We start from the raw sequence: 19,819 nt of genomic DNA, 5'->3' as shown, positions 1-19,819 counted from the left end.
TCGGGCAGGATTGTAATGTGCTACATGGCTTGTGTGTGGCTTAATACTCACTACTGTTCACTGAGGGTCTAGAGAGAGCACCAGGTCATTCCCTTCTAGCTTCATGTCCTTGGTGACGCTGATTGAAGCAACCTTTCCATCACACGGCGCCTGCACCACCATCTCCATCTTCATGGCTGAGAGCACTACCAGCGGGGAACCCTTCTTCACAGTGTCTCCAACCTTCACTTGGATGTCTATCACTGTGCCGGGCATGGGGGCCCCCACCTCACCCTTCACACCAGGCGTAACTTTGGGATGCACATGCAGATCCTGTTGAGGACAGAAAGGTTAATGAGTGGGTTCTGTTGTGCTTTAGCAGTATTAGTTTTTCAGTGACACTGTAACTTAGAACAGAGATGGAAACAAACAAGAAGAGCCAGCACTGGGAAAACTAGATGGATTTAACCAATATTAAAACTAGTAACATTCATGGTCATAAACAGCTTAGTGCTCAACATATAGGACGTTAGTGATGTGATGTTTCTGTGATACACCAACCAAAATGTAATATACCTTTTACTTACAGGACAAATTACATTTTGCATCATTGCTAATCAGGCATTTTACATGAACCAAATGGAGAAACTGGTGGCTTCATGCTGTGCTGCAGGTTGGCCCCTAAAGTAGGAGTGGTGCCAAGGTTTCACACCAAAGCAACAGTTTCCACTATTTGTCTTGTGCACAACATTTCTACACTCCCTCAAGGTGGAGAGGTGTGCTCCCTTACCAAACAAATCTTAAAAATCAGCAGAATTTTTTTAATTTATAATATTAATTCCTTAACTCTTAAAATACATAAATGTCAATGTTGACATTTAGTAGGAAAACACTTACCTTCACTGCTTCTTGATCTCGCACCATCACGGATCTCAGCTGACCATTGAGCTCAAAGAAGACTTCCCTTTCTCCATTGGCGTTAAGATCTTCAGCCATGGCCAGGGTCTTGATGTGCAGTGTCTTCCCCTTCTCAATCTCCACCTCAAATTCTTCACCAACCTGGTGCATTCCAACTTAATTAGTTACAGAACTTATTATGATGAGCACAATCATTAATGCATTACAATGTAAGGCTACAAGGCATTTACTGTATAATAATAGGTAAAAAATTATGGTCTCTGCAACAAGCTTTATAGGCATCACCTTTGGCCCAGTGAGGAAGATGCGAGTGTCCAGCTTGTCCACTGGCCCGTACTTTTCCCGGAAGCGGAGGTAATCATCTGTGACCTGAGGAACATTAATTTCAAATTTAGAACAATGAGCAACAGAACATAGATCTTATGTGTCAGTGCGTGACCTAGGCTTAGCATCTAGAGGCATGATGGATATTAGGGCAACACACTACTAGGCCTTTGTTTACTTAATTAAAGTAAATAGCTATAGTGTGCATGCACTCTACAGGCAAACCTTTACACTCACCTTAGGGTACATTGCTGAGCTGACGGTGTCGTAGTCACTGATGCGAGGGCCGTGCTCCTCAATCAGCTCAGATTTCATGGCAGCAAAATCCATGGGGGCCATCAGCGCCCCGGGCCGGCCATCAACGGTGGGCAGTCCCTTCAGCATCTAAACAAACAACGGTATTTACAAAATTGTCCCAAGAAACTAAGAATCTTGGTTAAAATTTCTATAACAAATTTCAATGAAAATAATATCATTATTTAGAGAACATTTCAGTTATCAACAAGGTACACTGTGTCTTCATATTAGAGTCTCTACTTAAGTCTTTGCCTCTGTGAAGATTTATGTGGGCACACCAAGATTTGAGTGACACAAACTGCTGTAAGTATTGTTCCACTATACACGACTACTGAGCACATGCAGCTGCCTCACAGGTCATCAATGTTCATGAGTACACACGAGGAAGCAACTACTGCAGCATGACTACTACAAGGAGGCAGCACATTCATGTCTAAAACAATAATTACTAATGTGTAAATGAAGCCCTGGGGGATGGGAAATATTTGGAGTGGGAATACTTGTAGACTTATTGAAGAAAAACTGCATTTAAAAATTCACAGATATCTAATTCTCTTTCCACGAGGCCAATGAATTGCTGGCCACAGTTAACCTGGAAGCAGCGGGGATCATGTTTCTTAATGGTTCCTCCAAGCTAGAAAAATGCGAAAAAATCACCCCTCGCACAAGCCATTTCATAATATATATCAAGGCATTTATGATCAAATTATGTATCAACTATTTTTGGGGGTTTATATCATGGCACAAATTTGGCCCGTCGCTGCTACCGGGTTAATTTAGTGGGGAAACCTTCAAGATTAAAAGTAATTTAATATAAAAATGTAAAAAGATATAATTTTCAGGGCAAACAAACAAACAAAAAAAAAATAATTTGGGGTATTGATGACAGACTAATGACATAACAAACATGAAGGAAGGTAAGAAAAGATATACAGTTACAAAGACAAAAACAATAATGAGTTACAAATACTGTTTAACACTATGACAGACTACTACTGTTAATACTAAGAACAGACAAACATTATGTACATCAATATCTAAAGCCTTCGTGAACGTTGAGAGAGAGGATTAGGCTCTAGTATCATTTTCCCCGAGTGATTGGATCCGAAACTAACCTCAAGAAAAATGTGTGCGAGCTTTATTTATAAAACATGTATTGCAGACAAATATAAAGCTACAGTATTTACCTCAATCTATTCTGGCTTTACAAAGGTATTATTAGAGAACAGGATCATGGCATTTCAATACTGAAAAAGTAAAGAGTTGATGGGGACTAGAGGCAACTGCTTTGATGTGCATGAACTTTAATGTAAAACTGAAGGCATTGGAATGGATTGTGTAATGAGTAATAAACAATAAAAAACAAATAAAATAAAATAAATATGAATATAAAATGCATATGTAAAGGATGGCATCTGCTAGGAAATAGTTTGCAGGAGACAACACCTTTGGGAGGGCGTGAATGGCACTCAGGGAAGAACTAAAACTGCCCTCAATGTATGGAGGAGAATACCAAGTAATATTATTATTTTAATGAAAGTATGCAAAAAAAAGTGTTTTGTAAGAATGTCCGAGGACTTCCATTAAGGTTATCTTTGATGTGTGATGAACCCTATCAGTGAGGTGTCAGGAAAAGACCTGGAATCGTTGAAATTTTAGTGTTATTTATAAGTCAAACAATCCACCTCTAGACAGACCAGTGCTTGCAGAGCATCTACATTCTAACACTACATCTATTCTCATGCAAGGGACAAAATCATCAGAAGCCTTTCTTTCTGCCTTGCCAGGGCAGGGTGGAGGGTAGAGCCTAAGGAGGCAAAGCACATGATGATAATAGCATAATGGTAAGAGTGTAAGAGCAGCTAGCAGGCAACATTCACACACCCTCCAACTACAGTTGCCAAAGGAACTGACATTGTCTATGATCTCAGCAGCTGATGGCATAACACGGTTCACAGACCATTACATGTTTGAGGTCAGTCTCCTTTAAGTGCAGTCCTGGCCCATGCATTCTGTCTCAAGAGCTTTTAACTGTCATTCATCTGGTCTACTGCATCAGTCCATTCACTATTATTTGTCTGTCAACGTTCCCAGCTATTTTCTCCACAGAAATTTAAACAAATAATACTCCAAACTATCGCTCTCCCTCTTCCAGAAGCAAAATACATAAAAGCCAGAAGACCCGTTACTGCGGCTTATTGTCTCAAGACAATACACAAGCCTGGACAGTACAAAAATCTGCCAGTTAATTATATTTATAATTATTAAAAAGCATTTGTTTTTTCCTGATCTCCCTTGCATAGTAGAAAGTAAATGGAAAATGATGTCTTATAAAGAGAAGAGACAAGCATGTCTTTTTTATGCAAAAGATGTGAGAAGAACCAATTAAAATATAAATATCAGCTACAGTGCTGCTGCATTTGTTCTGTGACATGTAGTAATGTATGGAGACAAGGCAAGTAAAAGCAAGGCAGGTGGAGTCTCTGGTTGCCAAAATAGAGTAACACGACTGAATGGTCTAGAAAGGCTGATGATTTACTATAATTCCACAGCTTTTTCTAATTATTAAAGGTAAATCTTTTTTTGCCATGACAGCTTTGTACAACCTGACCCTTTTCCATGAGAGTCCAGCACTAAGTGACGGAAGATGAAGCAAAACTAATTCCATGAAATCCGATGCACCACCTGCCATGTACATCCTCGGGACCATCTTGCATACACGCCACACATCAACAACCACAACTCCCTCCAGCATGGATGCATGGGCACCCCCCACCCCTACACACACACGCGCGCACACACACACAAACACACTGTGCATCTACGTCCATGTTTTATGCGAGTTTGTTACTTATTTTGGTTCAGCACAAACTGTTGTGGTCAGCCTTACCTCACCCTCTTTGGCCTGCCCACTAGTCCGATGCATTAGTATCTGTCACAATATGTTATGTAGGTAGAGTTCTTCACATGTTTAAAGAATTATCCATTACTACTTAACCTACAACTCTTTGACGCTTATAAACGAGCTAAACATTATATAAAATTTTAATCCTAATCTTACTCATAGTAGTGTGCATATTACACTACAAGAAACATTGGATATATCTTTACCCTTCATCTTAAAGATACTGAATAAGCCATTGTATTCTTTACACCAGATATTACAGTCTATATATTTACATCGAGAAATGGTGCTACACTTTGCTCCCTAATACTCCCCATTACAGGTTATCCCATGGTGTGGTGCATCAGTTTCTGCATCATACTGTCCAAGAAGACTCAAATATTGGACGCTTGAACAGCAATTCGTAAATTATTTAAGAGAATTCAAATAGCAGCTGGCTGAAGCTTTCAAATAATGCATCAAGTTTTCCACACACACACACACACACACACACACACAAGCACAAAAAAACCCACTTTTTACAACCACATTTTAGGGCATGTAAGGTGCACAACCATATATGACGCCTTAATTTTGGCAGCTCTCTTCTTTGAAAACACAGCTGAAGTTCATGGGGAGCCTATGCCTGGGGGGGCGTCGCCTCACTCACTCGCCGACTATACTCCGGTCCGCTCAGGTCAGTTCAAATTTTTCTATGTATTTATGTCTTTATTTCATCCCACTAAATATTATTGTAGAAAACTAAGATTAGCTGGGTAGCTGACACAAAAAATATTGGTGATGGATGTGCCACTGTTACTCACTGTCTCAAATACACATAGCTTGTAATGCTCTGTGAAAGAGAAGACACTGGCACTTTTCTGATAACTGTACATACACACTGCAAATAGCTGCATCATGATATTGCTAGTTATAAAGGACTAGTTCTGCCCAGAAAGACGTGTGGTAAACAAACGTGGCACGGACAGATAAAACACGGCAGGGGTTATACAACTTGTCAGGTTTAGTGTACTGTACAAGCAATGGCTAATTTGCTTCTGTCTGTGGTCACGAGTTACCCCTGAATGGTCTTACTAGCCTAGTATAGTAACACGCACACACATACACACACAATGAACGATCACAGCCACTCATCATATCTAGCAAAAAATATTGATCTGAACTTTTACCTTAGATAGTAAGAATCTTCGGAACAATTTTGTGCCTTACAAAAAACAGGTCACAAAGAACAGTCACTAACAATTGTAACAATACCTGACTATGTGAAAAAAATATATACATATCACAAGGGCTAGGAGGAGGACCCACCTTGGTGCGCAGAGGCTCCGGGAACCCTCCATAGGGCTCCCCCAAGTAGCCCTGCATGAACTCTATCACGGACTTGGGGAAGCTGAGGTTCTCTGCTTTGGCCTCCACATCTGCTGCCGAGAGTTTGTTCTGGACCATGAACTGGGCCAAGTCCCCGACAACTTTTGAGGAAGGTGTGACCTAAAATGTCAGCTCATTAAGAAAATATTCAACTAAAAACTAACAAATGATTCTTTAAATGAAATCCTTTTACTTATAGATAAAAAATATTACTTCAGATAAGCTTGATCTTGCTGAAAAGTAAAATCTACACCAACATGAATGCTGTCTGTCTGGGAAACTGTTATAATAACAACATTGACTATTCACAACGAAGGTCAGTTTTAATATTAATAGGAAGGCTATGACATTCTGTACCTTAATTAAATCTCCAAGAAGAAGATTTGCCTCTCGGTACGCTTTCTTGATGGACTCAAACTGGTCACCCAGTCCAAGGGAGAAGGCCTGGCAGAAAGTTAAATATATTAATTAATAAAAAATTAAAAAAATATGTAAATATCAAACTCTGGATACAGGGAAGTCAAGTATCAGCTAGGTGTGATATTTCTGGGAGGTTGAGTGAATGGGAAAGTCAGACATGCTAAAAGGTGTGGGAATGCAGTGTCCACTAACATGCATATTCATGGGGCAAGGAATCAAGGAAAATGTTTGTATTGAGGCCAAAAATCTCATGAAATAGATCTAACTTAGAACTAAACTAACTAAAATTAAGGTTCAAGAGCCTAAATATGGTGATGATCATGGCTTACTTTATGACATACATCTTTTATGCATACAAACACACTCACAGAAAAATGCAGTGTTACAAGTCGTACCTGGAACTGCAGATTTGTGTACTGGCCTCCAGGTATTTCATTCTGGTAGACATCAGCATTCCCAGACTTCATGGTCACGGCACACTCGAAGGGAGCATAGAGGGTGCGAGTTTGTTCCCAGAAGGCAGAGTACTGGCTGATGTCACTGAGGTTCATGCCAGTGTCCAGCTCATGGCCCATCAGGCTGGCCACCACGGCACCCATGGAGGGCTGGGAGGTCATGCCAGACATGGAGTCAACAGCCACATCAACAGCGTCAGCACCTGCATAGGCACACTCCAGCATGGAAGCCACACCTGGGAGGGGCAAGAAAGGAAAAGAATTATTAAATTAAATATGCAAGGATATAACAAGATGAACGAAATAATAGTGGAGATATTTCATTGCCATTAGGAGACTATTCCCTATCAGAGGGTTGGTAAAGGTAAAGTTAGGAGCATATACTGTAAGTCCATGTGGCCTTGGTGCCCATTGCAGTCTCAGTCATTGGCCCTTGAGCACGTGGTGGGCAAGAGCCGTTACCCTGGGACACAAGGATAGTGCAACAGCAGGGTTACCAATTTGCCTTCACCAGGTCCTCAAGTACCCATTTATCAACCATCCCGATACAGAGGATGAACAGCTGGGTGGGCTGTGAACTGACTGCCTGGGCTGGGATTTGAACCCAGGCCCATAGATTCATGGAGGCATGCTTCCACAAGGAGTAGCTACATAGAAAACTCAGTTTATGAGTAAGTATAGGTACCTCTCATTTGAAGTATTAAAATTAAATGTTTTTGAAAGATTATGAAGTAAATAAATCTAAAGTATTGCTTACTCGAAGCCTTTGCTTACAGCAATCTCATGCTGCCAAAGAAAGTTTGAATTATGAGAGTACTTTTATTCTGCCTCTTCAGACACAACCTCACTTAAAACTAAAGGTATCTGTAATTCTATAAAAGAATACATATCTGCCACATAGCAGCTCAGCCTCACCTGCCCCTGAAGTGTCGTGGGTGTGGACGTGGATGGGCAGGTCAGGGTACTTGTCGCGCAGGGAAGACACGAGCAGCTTGGCCGCCTGAGGCTTCAAAAGTCCTGCCATATCCTGGACACAGGTTCAGCACACATTATACTTTGACACGTCCAAAAAATTACTTGAAACAGTAACTAAACTGTGAAAATGCTGCACACTATTTAAGGACAAACAAGATGGCAGGAATTAAAAAAACGGGTCATGCTGGACAAAGCTTGATATGACGGGAGTGATGGGATTTAGTGAGAGGAAGACAATGTGTAACTGGAGCTTAGTTATGAACACAGCCCAGGCACTAGCCGCAGCACACAGCACCTTCCTCCTGGTAATCAGAATTTACTTTTATATTATCCTCATCATTCCTTTGGCAGCGTCCTGCGAGAAAATTCCCTCATCAAAATCTGTCTAACCCAACACTTCCTTTCACTAAAACTTTCTTACTCCTTGTAATTTCTCAATATCCTTTCAATAAAAAAACATACAATAACACATCTTTCCAGCTAAAACGAATTCTTTTGTTTCTATTTTCAAACATATATTCTTTTCTTTGACAGACTAGAATCGTTACCCTTGAGAAAACACTAAGGAAATATCTAAAGGGCCCCTTCACGTTACCTTGATACAAAGCACATGTGTTCCAGCCTTCACCAACTGCTCTGCCAAGTCTAGGTAGTACTGGAGGGTGTACTTGGTCTTGCTGGGGTCACATATATCTCCAGAGTATGAGATGGCAGCTTCCACCACACCACCTGGAGAGTTGGGAGGAAACTTCAATCAGACTTCCAATATAAAGACATTCATAAGTTTTAGTTGGTTTGGGTCTCATCAACAACAACTTTCCTACTGAACTGAGGTGAAGCTTCATATCTAACATTATTTGTTTATACGTACATGCATTATTTAATCTATTACAATGTTTTCCCAATCAGTTTACCCTTCTTCCAACTCTTCAGAGGGGAGTATCAAGATAACTCACACTTAACTAAATTGCTACATCTTGGGAACTTTCATTTTTCTCTCTTAGGACCACAATGTTGTAGTGATGTATTTATAAGCCACTGAGCTATCCTCTTTCCCTACATAAAAATCATGTTTGCATATGTGCTGGGTGTATCTTTGAATCAACACAGCACCAGTCACACAGCATTGCACTTCATCCTCTGGTTAACTCATTAGGAACGATTTCTGTCCCCCTTAACCCGTCCGCTGCGATTGGAACGGATTTCACATTCACTATTAGCCTGGTAACATATACTTCTAGGTCTTTCCCTGCCTCTGTGGTTGATAGTGGAGTGTTTCCCATATGGTATTGGTATGGTGGACAAGACTTTACATTTTTCTTCACTGAATTGTAGCAGCCACTTTTTGTTCCATTCCTGTAGCTTGGTGATGTCTTCTTGTAGGGAACAGGCACTCAAGGGGTTAATAACAATAATCATCCTTACCTGCACTGCCTACAGCCTCCACACCCATCAGCAGGTTGGGCATGTAGTTGAGGGAGTCAAACACACGGAAGATGTCCATTCCTGCTTTTACCGACAGTTCACAGAATCTGAAATTTCAGTTTGTTTTAGTTGTATTTTACATAAGGTTCATATCATAGATGTTAGAATTGGGAAACACTGGTTTTAGTGGTGATGAAATAACTAATACTATCCACGGAACTATTCCAGGTAGACTAAAAATGAGAATGTGTACTTCTGTATCTCAAACTATTCAACAATGGAATCATATCTTTAAGACATTAATTATGACAAGTTAAACTACATACTTATTTCCAGCCGAGGCTTTGACAAAGTGACAGAGCAATCCTATGATTCTACTGGTATGGGCATGTCATATTCATGTAAACAAGATCCCTAAACCTTAGAGAAACACCTACTTGTACACAGCATTGTCCGGGTAACTAGTGTACCCCACACCATTGGCCCCTCTCAGGAGCATCTGGAATGGAATGTTTGGGATCTTCTTGCGCATGGCCTCCAGTCGTTCCCATGGGCACTCATGGAGGAACCTGAGTGCCACATCAAAGGTGGCACCTCCCCAGTTCTCCAAGGAATAGAGTCCACTGAAGTTGTGTGCAACATATGGTGAGATCTGAAGGCAGAGACATTTTTTAGTTAGTGATCCATACCAACTCACCAGTTAGAATTATCAATTAGGACTTGGACATGGCTTCTTGGGGTACCTTTAGGAGGTCATGGGTTCGGACCCTTGTGGCCAGGAGAGACTGGTGGGCATCCCTGAAGGTTGTGTCCATGAGCAGGAGACCCTTGTGGTTCCTGACAGCCTTGGCAAAGCCCTCTGGTCCCTCAGCCAATAAGACGTCTCGGAAACCACGAGGAGGGTCTGTGGCTAAAGAACCAAAAAGGAGAAATGTGCGGAATAATTTTAATCTCTACATTATTGGCATTCAAGGCAAAACTCCTAGAAACAATAAATTAAAAAGTAGGATAATTAGAGCCTATTGTATGCATCCCTATCACCACTACCAGTCTGCCTTGCTTCTGATGTCAAGTGGCTTAATGTATTTCCAGTGTAAAAGCTGATCACCATACATAATGACCCCTTGAGGGCTGTTCTCTGGAGTCACTGGGAACTTGCAGCCTTAGTAACCCTAGTTCTTTATCACTCTGCCACTCAAGTTTCTCCCTGTACAAGCTGTCACACCTCATCTCTCCACATATCAAAAAAGTGGCTGAGTAAAAAAATGTCAGTGTGTGGAAGAAGACAGAAGGTTGAACATCAGGGAGGAGAGAGTATACCATTGTTAACCCGGTAGCTGCTGGGAACATGTATCTTAAAGGCCCCTCTAAGCGAATTAATGAGAAAAAATCACCACTCACGCAAACCATTTCATAATATATAGTACCAATGCATTTGCGATCAGTTTACGCATCATCTATTTGGGGGGGTTTATATCATGGTAAAAATTTGGCCCATTGCTGGTACACGGTAAAGCCACAAATTTGGCCCGTCACTGTTACCGGGTTAAGAGTGGGAGGGACTCAAAGCCCATCCAACAACATTAAGGAAAATAAGGACATTAAATGAAAAGAAGGTGACATGTTCTAACCTGGTGGAGTTTCTGGAACTGTGGCATACATTTCTGCAGGCTTCAGCCCTGTAGCCAAGGGTGTGAGGGGCCCATTGACCAGCACGTTGCCCAAGTAGTTCAGCAACTTTTGGGCTCGGTTCTGTGAAGGCTGGAACTGGAAGAGCTGAGGGTTCTCGTCGATGAAGGTGGTGTCGATAGTACCATTGAGGAACTTCTGGTTTTCTAGCACGTTGAGGAGGAACGGAATGTTTGTCTGAAAGTAAACAGTATTTGGCGGGTTGGTGAGTTATGTAATAATTTTGCTATCCTTTCATACTGTCTTTCATACCTTCAATTCTCTTAACAGGACTGGCTATTTGTGCAGCCATAAAAACAGATAATTTTTTTTTTGCTAGGTAAATCAATATATATGTTGGATGTAATTTAATGTTTATGAAAATCTTAGTTTTTTATTCCACTTTTTCACTTTTCTGAGTGTTCAGGCACTGACCTTGACACCACGGATTCTGAACTCTCGGAGGGAACGGTTCATCTTAGAGGCCGAGGCATGGAGGTCCGAGGCCCTTGATATGACCTTCATGAGGAGGGAGTCATAGTATGGGGAGATGATGGCCCCAGCATAGGCCGAGGCACCATCAAGGCGGATGCCCATCCCCTCACCGCTTCGGAACACCTGCGGGTTGACAAGAATGGGTGACACATTCCATAATGGAGTGATGGATGCTGCATTAAAATATGTATCATGAAATCTCAATTCTGTGTATAAATGTTAACACCTGCCTACCTCCAGCCTCCCTGTGTCTGGCTGGAAACCCTTGGCAGGATCCTCTGTTGTGACTCTGCACTGAATGGCACACCCCTGGGCTGTGATCTTCTCCTGAGTCATGCCCAGCTCAGGCAGAGTCATCCCCTCGGCGATGCGGATTTGCGACTGCACCAAGTCAATCCTTTAAGTGAGGGGTGAAACTGGATTATTTAGCCTACCAATAGTGAATACTGGCATGCTTGAAAATCTCAAAAATCATGGAACTGCATCAGAAAAAACATTTATAACAATATGAAAAGGAGTTATGAAACCTTAAAAACAATGTATGGCAAGTATTGCACTCCAGTAAAGAAAACTTAAGTGTTGATGAGGGTAATCAGAGACTACAGCCAAATTTTTCAGTACTCTGCATGACGTGTGTATGTACCCAGTGATCTCCTCTGTACACGTGTGCTCCACCTGCAGACGGGCATTGACCTCTATGAAGTAGTAGTTCCCTTGGTTGTCCAGCAGGAACTCAACAGTGCCAGCATTCTCATAGCCAACACTCCTACACAACTTGACTGCATCAGCTGCCATGGCCTCCCGCACCTGTCAGAGCAGGGATTGCATGTCAAAACAGTAAAATAAGGTAGGTATTTTGAAATGTTGAAAGAGCAAAACGTTGAATTATGAAAGGTCGAATAACTGGGGCTTCTTGTACTAAAAAAGACAAACAACCTATTTGCCCCACCAGAAGGTTTGCTGATTCACCTCCTTACCCTTTGGTCCAAGTTTGGGGCTGGAGCAACCTCTACAAGCTTCTGGTGACGCCTCTGCACAGAACAGTCTCGCTCGTACAGGTGCACGACGTTTCCGGCCTTGTCACCCAGCACCTGCAGCTCAATATGTCTCGGCTTCTCGATGAACTTCTCAATGAACATGGCACCATTTCCAAAGGCAGCTTCAGCTTCAGACGATGCTCGGCGGAAGCTTTCCTTCACATCCTGGTAATAACACACATTTGGTTTATTATCCCGCAGAACTAAGAGTTATACGTCAAATGTTCGGGCGTTGTAGTGCTTGTATATACAATTAGAATTCAGACTCACTCTCTCCTTACATTTAGTTCCCGCACCACCCTCATGCCTCGGCCGCCCCCTCCATAGGCTGCCTTTAGCATTACTGGCAGGCCATACTTGACGCAGAACTCGTAGGCATCGTCTGCTGAGGTGACGGGATGGTCTGTGCCGGGAACCACTTGCACACCTGCAGCACGAGGAAACCATGAGAAGGATTGTGCATAAACATGATCAAATGAGAAAAAGAAAAGAAAAACAAGATGATAGAATTTGGGAGGTACCCTGCATACTATAAATATGTCACAATATGAGAAGGTACTAATGAATGATGTATCTATCACATGTCATAAAAGCAGTAATAAAATATTTCCTTATGACAGGTATGAATAATAATTGACTCAAATTTGCCAAACTCCATAACTAGTGAGTAAGGAGCACCAATCTGACATTTAGGAATAACAAGCAAAAATTATGGGATACAACTACCGGTCTTCTTTCCACATAACAAAGCCTCTAAAGGTTTAGAATTGAATGCAGGAATAAGGCTTTTTTGTTCAAAATATTCCTTCAAAATAATGAAATGTATTGTGCAAGCTATGAATGAGCGTTGGACGTAAATCATGTGCACAAGTATACTCTGGTAAGTGAATGGTTCCAAGAAGCTTCTCCCAGTACCTCTGCTATTTGAGTCAGGTGAACTGTTCTATTATATATACTGATATACAGTAAGAGGAAAAAACTAATACAAAATGTCACCATAAAAAATTATATATCTTAATAGTAATGTTAAGTTGGTGATGGAGAAATATACAGGTACAAACAACATGACTACGAGCTTCTGAAATGCATTATGTATAGTACCAGCAAGAGGTTGTGTAACATACCAGGGATTATAATACATTTCCATGGCACTGTTCTTACCAGCATTAATGGCTGTCTGCCGGGCAGCCACCTTGTCACCCATCTTCTGCACCACCACAGGCGAGGGTCCAATGAACCGCAGGTTGTTGTCAATACACGCCTGGGCAAAGTCTGAGCGCTCCGACAGGAACCCATAGCCGGGGTGAATGGCGTCCACGTTATTCTCCTGAGCAACAAAAAAATTGTCAAGTAAAGAACACTTTCTATGCCATGAATACTTAAAAAACACTTCAAGAAATATAAATATATTTTTTACTGCAATCCCTTTCAAGAAACATACACAAGTTATCCTGAACTTCTATTTCATTGTTATGGTCTCTCCTTCATTATTCATCTTCCACATTACTGACATTTATTGTGAATATGGGGCTTCCAGGTAAAGAGTAATATCAGTTCCTTGTCCCCACAACACAAGTACCCCCACTGACCAGACACACCTCTTAGCAAATCTTACATAGTTCTTTGTGCTTATGGAGGATATAATATATTATGTGCAGGTGAAGTGGCTGAAGCAGTTTACAGTAAAAATATTACAGGAGAGAAATATAATTCAGTGTCCATTTAATATACAAGATATGAATGTATCTAACGGTTTGAATACTTTCCTAGACTCAAGCAATCACATTATTGGATCTAGGGCAGATACATATCAAGTAATACATATTTATGTCCAATATTTGCATGTGTCACTGAGGGTAACAGTCTTGCATCCTGAACAGCCCTGAGCAGTGTTGCAATCCACCTACTCCAATATACGCTGTCTTGTACAAAGAACCATGTATGTATTTACTTCACATAAGGCAAAATATTGAGGTAATAAACTGCTGACTGTAACTACATAGTTCCAAATTATATTAATGATGTACTTTTATGGGAAACAAACATATGACCCTTTCCCTGTAATAAATAGGGTGGGGTCGAGGCTCACAAAGAGAAACATTGAACAGCAACAGGCCATCCTACGGAGCATCCCACTAAGCTGGACCAACGAGGTGAGCAACATATACTGCATTCACAAACTATTAATTCCTCCACACTAAAAGGAGATTTCTTGTCCTCCTCTAGTATTTCAACGTACTATGCTCCCTCTCCTCATCTATGACTTTACTGTTGAAAAAGTATTAATTCATTAGCAAAGCAATGTATAGCAGATGAAGCAGAGCATAGCACAGTTAATCACATTATTTTCAAGTATCAACTGCATTTATCATAAAACAGGAAATATGAGAGCAAGAAGTGTGAGCATGGGGGTAAAGAAGCTTGAAGAAACAGTATCATTCTCCCAACTCAAGTCATATGCATCAGAGACATGGATGTGTAATTTAGCAGAGCAATCACACACACAAGTGGTGGAAATGAGCTACAAAAGAGGTGCATGTGGTGCGTCAAGATGGAATGGAGATTAATAAAAATATGTGCAAGTTTTGGTATAGTAGGTGTGACAGGGAAGGGAGTGGATCATGGAGTGGCTGAATAGGTGAAACGCAGTTTGGATGATGGTTTGGAAATGTGATGAAAATGAATCAGAATGGCAGTGTTGTATGTATGAGGGCAGGATTGACTGAGAGGGTGTAAGGAGGAGGCCAGCAGTGAAATAAATTGATAAAGTGGATGAGTATTGCAGAGAGCTGAATGTGCTGAGAGGGGGTGGTGGAACAGCTAAAGTTGGAGAATCTGCTGCTGTGGGCATGCCTGGGGAAGTTCATGTGAGGGCGCAAAGTGTAAACACAGATAGGTAGATGAGATATATTGTGATAATTGTACTGATGAATCAGTTATGTTAACAATATACAATATATGGGAAAATTCACTATCTTAACGACCTTCAACATGCAATATTTTCTTTTTGGACAGTACATCATGCTGTTATTTTCCCGTTCAGATGCACTTGCATGGTAGGTGATGATTTGTTTTACTGTTTAACAGTTAACGGACGATTAGTTTCACTTTATTCACGTAACTATGCTGCAGCATGAATAGTATACCTTTGTATTAGTGCCATCCAATTTCTTGCATATGCTTTCAAAGCATTGTCCTAACCATGATAATCTTCCAGCAAAATTTAGTATGAGTAATGCTGCAAAGGAATATATGGGAAAAAAATCAAATAATGTTTTCAAAAGAAAACAGATATCCCTCGCTTTTGACTGAGTTGTGTTCTTGGAAAAGCTGTTGTATAATAAATTTAAGGTTTAATCAATAGGGATGCATTCCTGGACTCTTATATTAAGTGACATAAAACTGCTGTATGTAACCTTAAAGATATTTCATGAAATGCGCTGTATTTAAATCATTGCCAAAGTGAATATGAGCACATATTACCTGTACATTTATACATTAAGTAGCTTAAATAAAAACGGAATCAACCATAAAAGTGAGCCAGATGGATCGTAAGAATACTAATGATGATCATGAACACAATATCGTAAAATGAACCATCATAAAGTGGGGGAGACCTGTAGTTAATTCTTCAGTATGAACCCATTGCTTATGAGCCAGAGAAGCAGAAATAAAAAAATATGACAACCTTACCTTCGCTACACGGATGATCTCAGGAATACAGAGATATGCGTCCACTGGGGACAGTCCCTGGCCGATGATGTACGACTCGTCTGCCTTCTGTCTGTGCATGTGCATTTTGTCTTGTGCACTGTACACGGCAACGGACCGTATGCCCAGCTCCGTGCATGCCCGGAAAACTCGAATGGCAATTTCACCTGTAAATCAAGGACATCCCTATAGATTGGAAAATAAGGGATTTTGTGAAATAAAAAAAACATAAGAAGTAGGCATATATCTCATATTTTATGTTGACATGCCTTTTCTTTCTAATGATATGAAGGTCAATGTTCATATTAGCTAAACAGATCTCTAATTCTACATAAAATTAAAGTTCTGTGTACTATGAGACTTGCTTCTAGATCTTTTTTGATGACCAAGCTAATAAAGTGCCAGGTGGTGTCTCCAATCAACAGCTACATCCAGGCCTTGATAGAATGGATTTCTCTTGACTGGAAGGCCTACACATACACACACCACAGGGTAGCATGAAAACCTATTTGCCTCACACACTTCTCTCAACATATTTTCAATAAGGTTACTGGTACCACAATACTTCAAGGGGGATCAAGTACGTATTGCGATATATTTTATGACTATTTATAACCATCTCTGCTCCTGAATGAAAAAAATGTTCTTCCTCACCTCTGTTAGCTACAAGGACAGATTTGATTGGCTCGTATTCAATACTGGAGGTTGAGCTGGCCAGCCGCAGGGCCGAGGCCAGGCCTTGGCGGGGCTGGACCAGCAGCCGCAGCCGGGACAAGTGGGCACCCAACATCTTGAGAGGCTTCACCAAAGTCAAACAGCTGTAACAAATGACAGATTTAATATAACCTTCTTTTCACTTCAACATGCAAGAACTAATTATACACATTTTCTCACCACTCAGTCTAAAAAGACACCAAGAGTAAAGAAATTTATATTAACCAATCAGCAGAATCAACACCTACAACACATTGATTAACAATAAGCTACCAATATGAAAACTCAGAAAAAAAAAGAAAATAGAGAGAACTTACAACTGTTCAGTGCCCTGCAGGCCTGGCCCTGCTGCTAGGAGGGTGTGTGGCTGGCTGCTCCTCCCCAAGACACGCAGTGGCTGGCTTCAGGAGTGGACTCAACTGTCTGTTAGGGACGAGAGAAATGTAATTAATATAAAGCCAGAAAAGCAGCATCTTGAGTGATAAAGGCAGAGTGCATGTGAACTAGAAATGCTTATATCATACAGCTTATCATGGTTGGCACACATTCCTATTCCTACTCCTTCGTAATCCTTTCTATTCCTTCCACATATGCGAATTCGATAATCCTTGAGGGCTAAGGGAATTTCAATGGCCTCCTCATATGACCTCGGAAATGCTGCCAAATGAGGGTTCGAGTATTGCTGCCTCACTGTTACCCGGGAGTGAGTCGAAATTTGGCCCTGCAGTAGAACTAGGACCAAATGTGATGCTAGGAAATTAACCTATACTGTAGTTTAGAGAAAAATATGTAATATGTATTGTGAAGAAGAGTCAATATGTACCAGTCCTGTATTACTCCTCCCCTTTCTTCGAGACACTGTTAATGGGAATAGGAAGGAATAGGAACGGGATGGAATGGGAATAGGAAGGAATGGGCAAAGAAAGGAATAAGGAGTAGGAATAGGAATGGGAATAGGAAGGAATGGGCAAAGAAAGGAATAAGAAGGAATAGGGATGGGAAGGAATAGGAAGGAATAAGGAATAGGAATAGGAAGGAATAGAGGGAAAACAGGACATGGGCTACGCGTCTATATAGCCAGGGTCTCGAAGAAAGAGGAGGGGTAAAACAGGACTAGTAAACACTGACTCTCCTCTACAATACATATTTTCCTCTAAACTACAGTAGTACGCCAATTTCCGGGCACCACATGAAGTCACGAGGACATCACGCCAGCACGGAGGAGCATGGTCCCTTTAAGAGCTGAGTGGGCGGTGTTGGAGGACGCCTGCCAGGTCACCGCGCCCCCCTTTTCCCCCTTGCCTGAGTCTGCCCTCGTAAAGAACTCTAGACTCCTGTGGATCCTCGTAAAGCCACATCAGAGGTGGTGCTGGTTGGAGATTACCTCACTAGAAGGATACGCGGTTAAAATTGGTTCTGACATACTTTACTTTTTAGACGAACTTTTTTTTCCAGAGGTTTGAAGGTTTAGCAAAAGACATTCATGGCATTAGAAGAGTATTTCGTAAAGTAGAAAAAGAGATATGAGCGCGTTAGCCAACCACTAATTCTGTCGCTAAGGAAGGTATATAGATAACCTGGGTAGATAGATGCTTTCACAACTAGGAGATTCTTCACTTTCCTGTCTCTCTTCGCCACCTCAGCCCAACTAAATGCTTGGTCAGCTCGAAGGGCGTTAGCAATAGTACCACAGTAAATGTCAACTTCACAATCATTGCAGGGTATAGTAATTCGGGTACAAGGTCACACGAAAAACTCAACTGGGGTCTCAGTTCGCCTGTTTGAAAAGCTCTTGGAAGTTGATGGGCTTTTCATGGACTATTTCTGTGATCCTTGTGATAGTGTGACGTGACCTCTGGACCCTGCACTGGAAAGCAACCCATGAAAACCCACTTAACCTTCTCTGTGGCTTGTAAAATAACCGTAATGGGAGCCCGATACGTTTAAGAATACGGACCAAGTAAGAACCATGAGAGAGGAGTCGTGAAAGAAGAGCCAAGAACCAAGAAGAAAAGATGCAAGGAGGACCTAAAGTCGATTCGCAGCACGAGGGGGAGGCAGCGAGGTTCAAGGTCGCGGTGAACACTCCCCTTGCACGTGTTGCCTCGCTGGACCGGAGACGCTCAACCAACCACTGGCTCATCTGATAACATTACAGAACCTGCGGCATGAATACACCCGCCATACTGTTATACACCGCTGTTCTAGCAAACCAGTAAGTACCTCAACGAATGACAACTGAAGAATGAGTTTAAGACACCTTAATTTATTCCTTCACCTCAATCTGCTGACCTCCATCACCACTCACAGCCTCTGCCTGCTCTTCTAGGTTGGAACAGCCGCACACATGTCAAGATAACGGGAAAAAACTCGGGGCATGAGTCAACACACCTGCCCCACTCCGTTGTGCCCTATTCCCAAAACCTCGGAAGTACGGTACGTAGTAGTAATACCGTACCTCAGCGCGTGACAACAGGAGGATGAGTTTCCGAGACACCTCCCAGCACCTCACACAGCTCGCCTCCTCCACGCACTGCCTCTGCCTAGTGACTAAAACGTTAGCAGTGAGCACAGCCACAGCCACCTCTCCCTCTCTCGCTCTCTCTTGTCAGCCAGCCCAGCCCTCCCAGCCGGCAACCCAGACACGGGAACACGGCCTGACTCGGATCCCATCAAGCGTGCCAAAGCTCGCCGTCGAGACAGACACAGACAGAGGTGATTAACATTTGCCTCAGACGTTCGACCGGCAGTTTGGCAATAACTCAGGAATTTTGATTCTAATTAGGGTTTCCTGTGCGTGTAACTACATGATTAGCTGTTAAGAGGATGATGCGGTTATCTATAAAGTGTTCGCTTATCTGGGTATGTTAAATAATATAGACTCAGTGATTATGATTCTAATTATTAGGCTTTCCTGTGCGTATAACTACATGATTAGCTGTTAAGAGGATGATGCGGTTATCTATGTAGTGTTCGTGTTATCTGGTTTCCATGTGTGATAACGGACAGCAGGTGGAAGATGGTAAACAACGGATACGTCACCGGTGTAGAACTGGAAATGAAACTGCATCCTGTGACAACCAGCCTGACCTACCCCTCCACATCCATTCCCTCTCCTATTCCGTCCT

At 41.8% G+C, this 19,819-nt stretch overlaps 1 protein-coding gene across 5 annotated transcripts in view; it reads right to left on the bottom strand.

Moving 5' to 3' along the window:
* LOC127003844 (pyruvate carboxylase, mitochondrial-like) overlaps nt 1–19,819 on the bottom strand; it is a 31,856-nt gene that overhangs the window by 3,812 nt on the left and 8,225 nt on the right. For 3 of the 5 annotated variants that reach the window (XM_050870922.1, XM_050870926.1, XM_050870923.1), the window contains exons 2-24: nt 17,009–17,114; nt 16,632–16,795; nt 15,960–16,144; nt 13,428–13,593; nt 12,548–12,693; nt 12,207–12,431; nt 11,873–12,036; nt 11,464–11,626; nt 11,170–11,352; nt 10,698–10,932; nt 9,810–9,976; nt 9,504–9,718; nt 9,067–9,173; nt 8,237–8,370; nt 7,582–7,693; nt 6,607–6,902; nt 6,149–6,235; nt 5,732–5,911; nt 4,409–4,450; nt 1,459–1,605; nt 1,183–1,266; nt 877–1,038; nt 52–312 (exon numbers count right to left, since the gene is read on the bottom strand). In XM_050870922.1, the coding sequence (XP_050726879.1) occupies nt 58–312; nt 877–1,038; nt 1,183–1,266; nt 1,459–1,605; nt 4,409–4,450; nt 5,732–5,911; nt 6,149–6,235; nt 6,607–6,902; nt 7,582–7,693; nt 8,237–8,370; nt 9,067–9,173; nt 9,504–9,718; nt 9,810–9,976; nt 10,698–10,932; nt 11,170–11,352; nt 11,464–11,626; nt 11,873–12,036; nt 12,207–12,431; nt 12,548–12,693; nt 13,428–13,593; nt 15,960–16,144; nt 16,632–16,767 (3,591 nt within the window). In that variant the 5' untranslated portion in view covers nt 16,768–16,795; nt 17,009–17,114 and the 3' untranslated portion in view covers nt 52–57. Of the gene's footprint in view, nt 1–51; nt 313–876; nt 1,039–1,182; nt 1,267–1,458; nt 1,606–4,408; nt 4,451–5,731; nt 5,912–6,148; nt 6,236–6,606; nt 6,903–7,581; nt 7,694–8,236; nt 8,371–9,066; nt 9,174–9,503; nt 9,719–9,809; nt 9,977–10,697; nt 10,933–11,169; nt 11,353–11,463; nt 11,627–11,872; nt 12,037–12,206; nt 12,432–12,547; nt 12,694–13,427; nt 13,594–15,959; nt 16,145–16,631; nt 16,796–17,008; nt 17,115–19,149; nt 19,298–19,819 lie in introns of those variants that run through there. The other 2 variants (XM_050870924.1, XM_050870927.1) reach the window with 2 other exon arrangements.

The sequence above is a fragment of the Eriocheir sinensis genome, chromosome 26 (assembly GCF_024679095.1).
Source record: "Eriocheir sinensis breed Jianghai 21 chromosome 26, ASM2467909v1, whole genome shotgun sequence".
Classification (NCBI taxonomy): domain Eukaryota; kingdom Metazoa; phylum Arthropoda; class Malacostraca; order Decapoda; family Varunidae; genus Eriocheir; species Eriocheir sinensis.
This window is presented reverse-complemented; position numbering and strand designations above follow the sequence as displayed.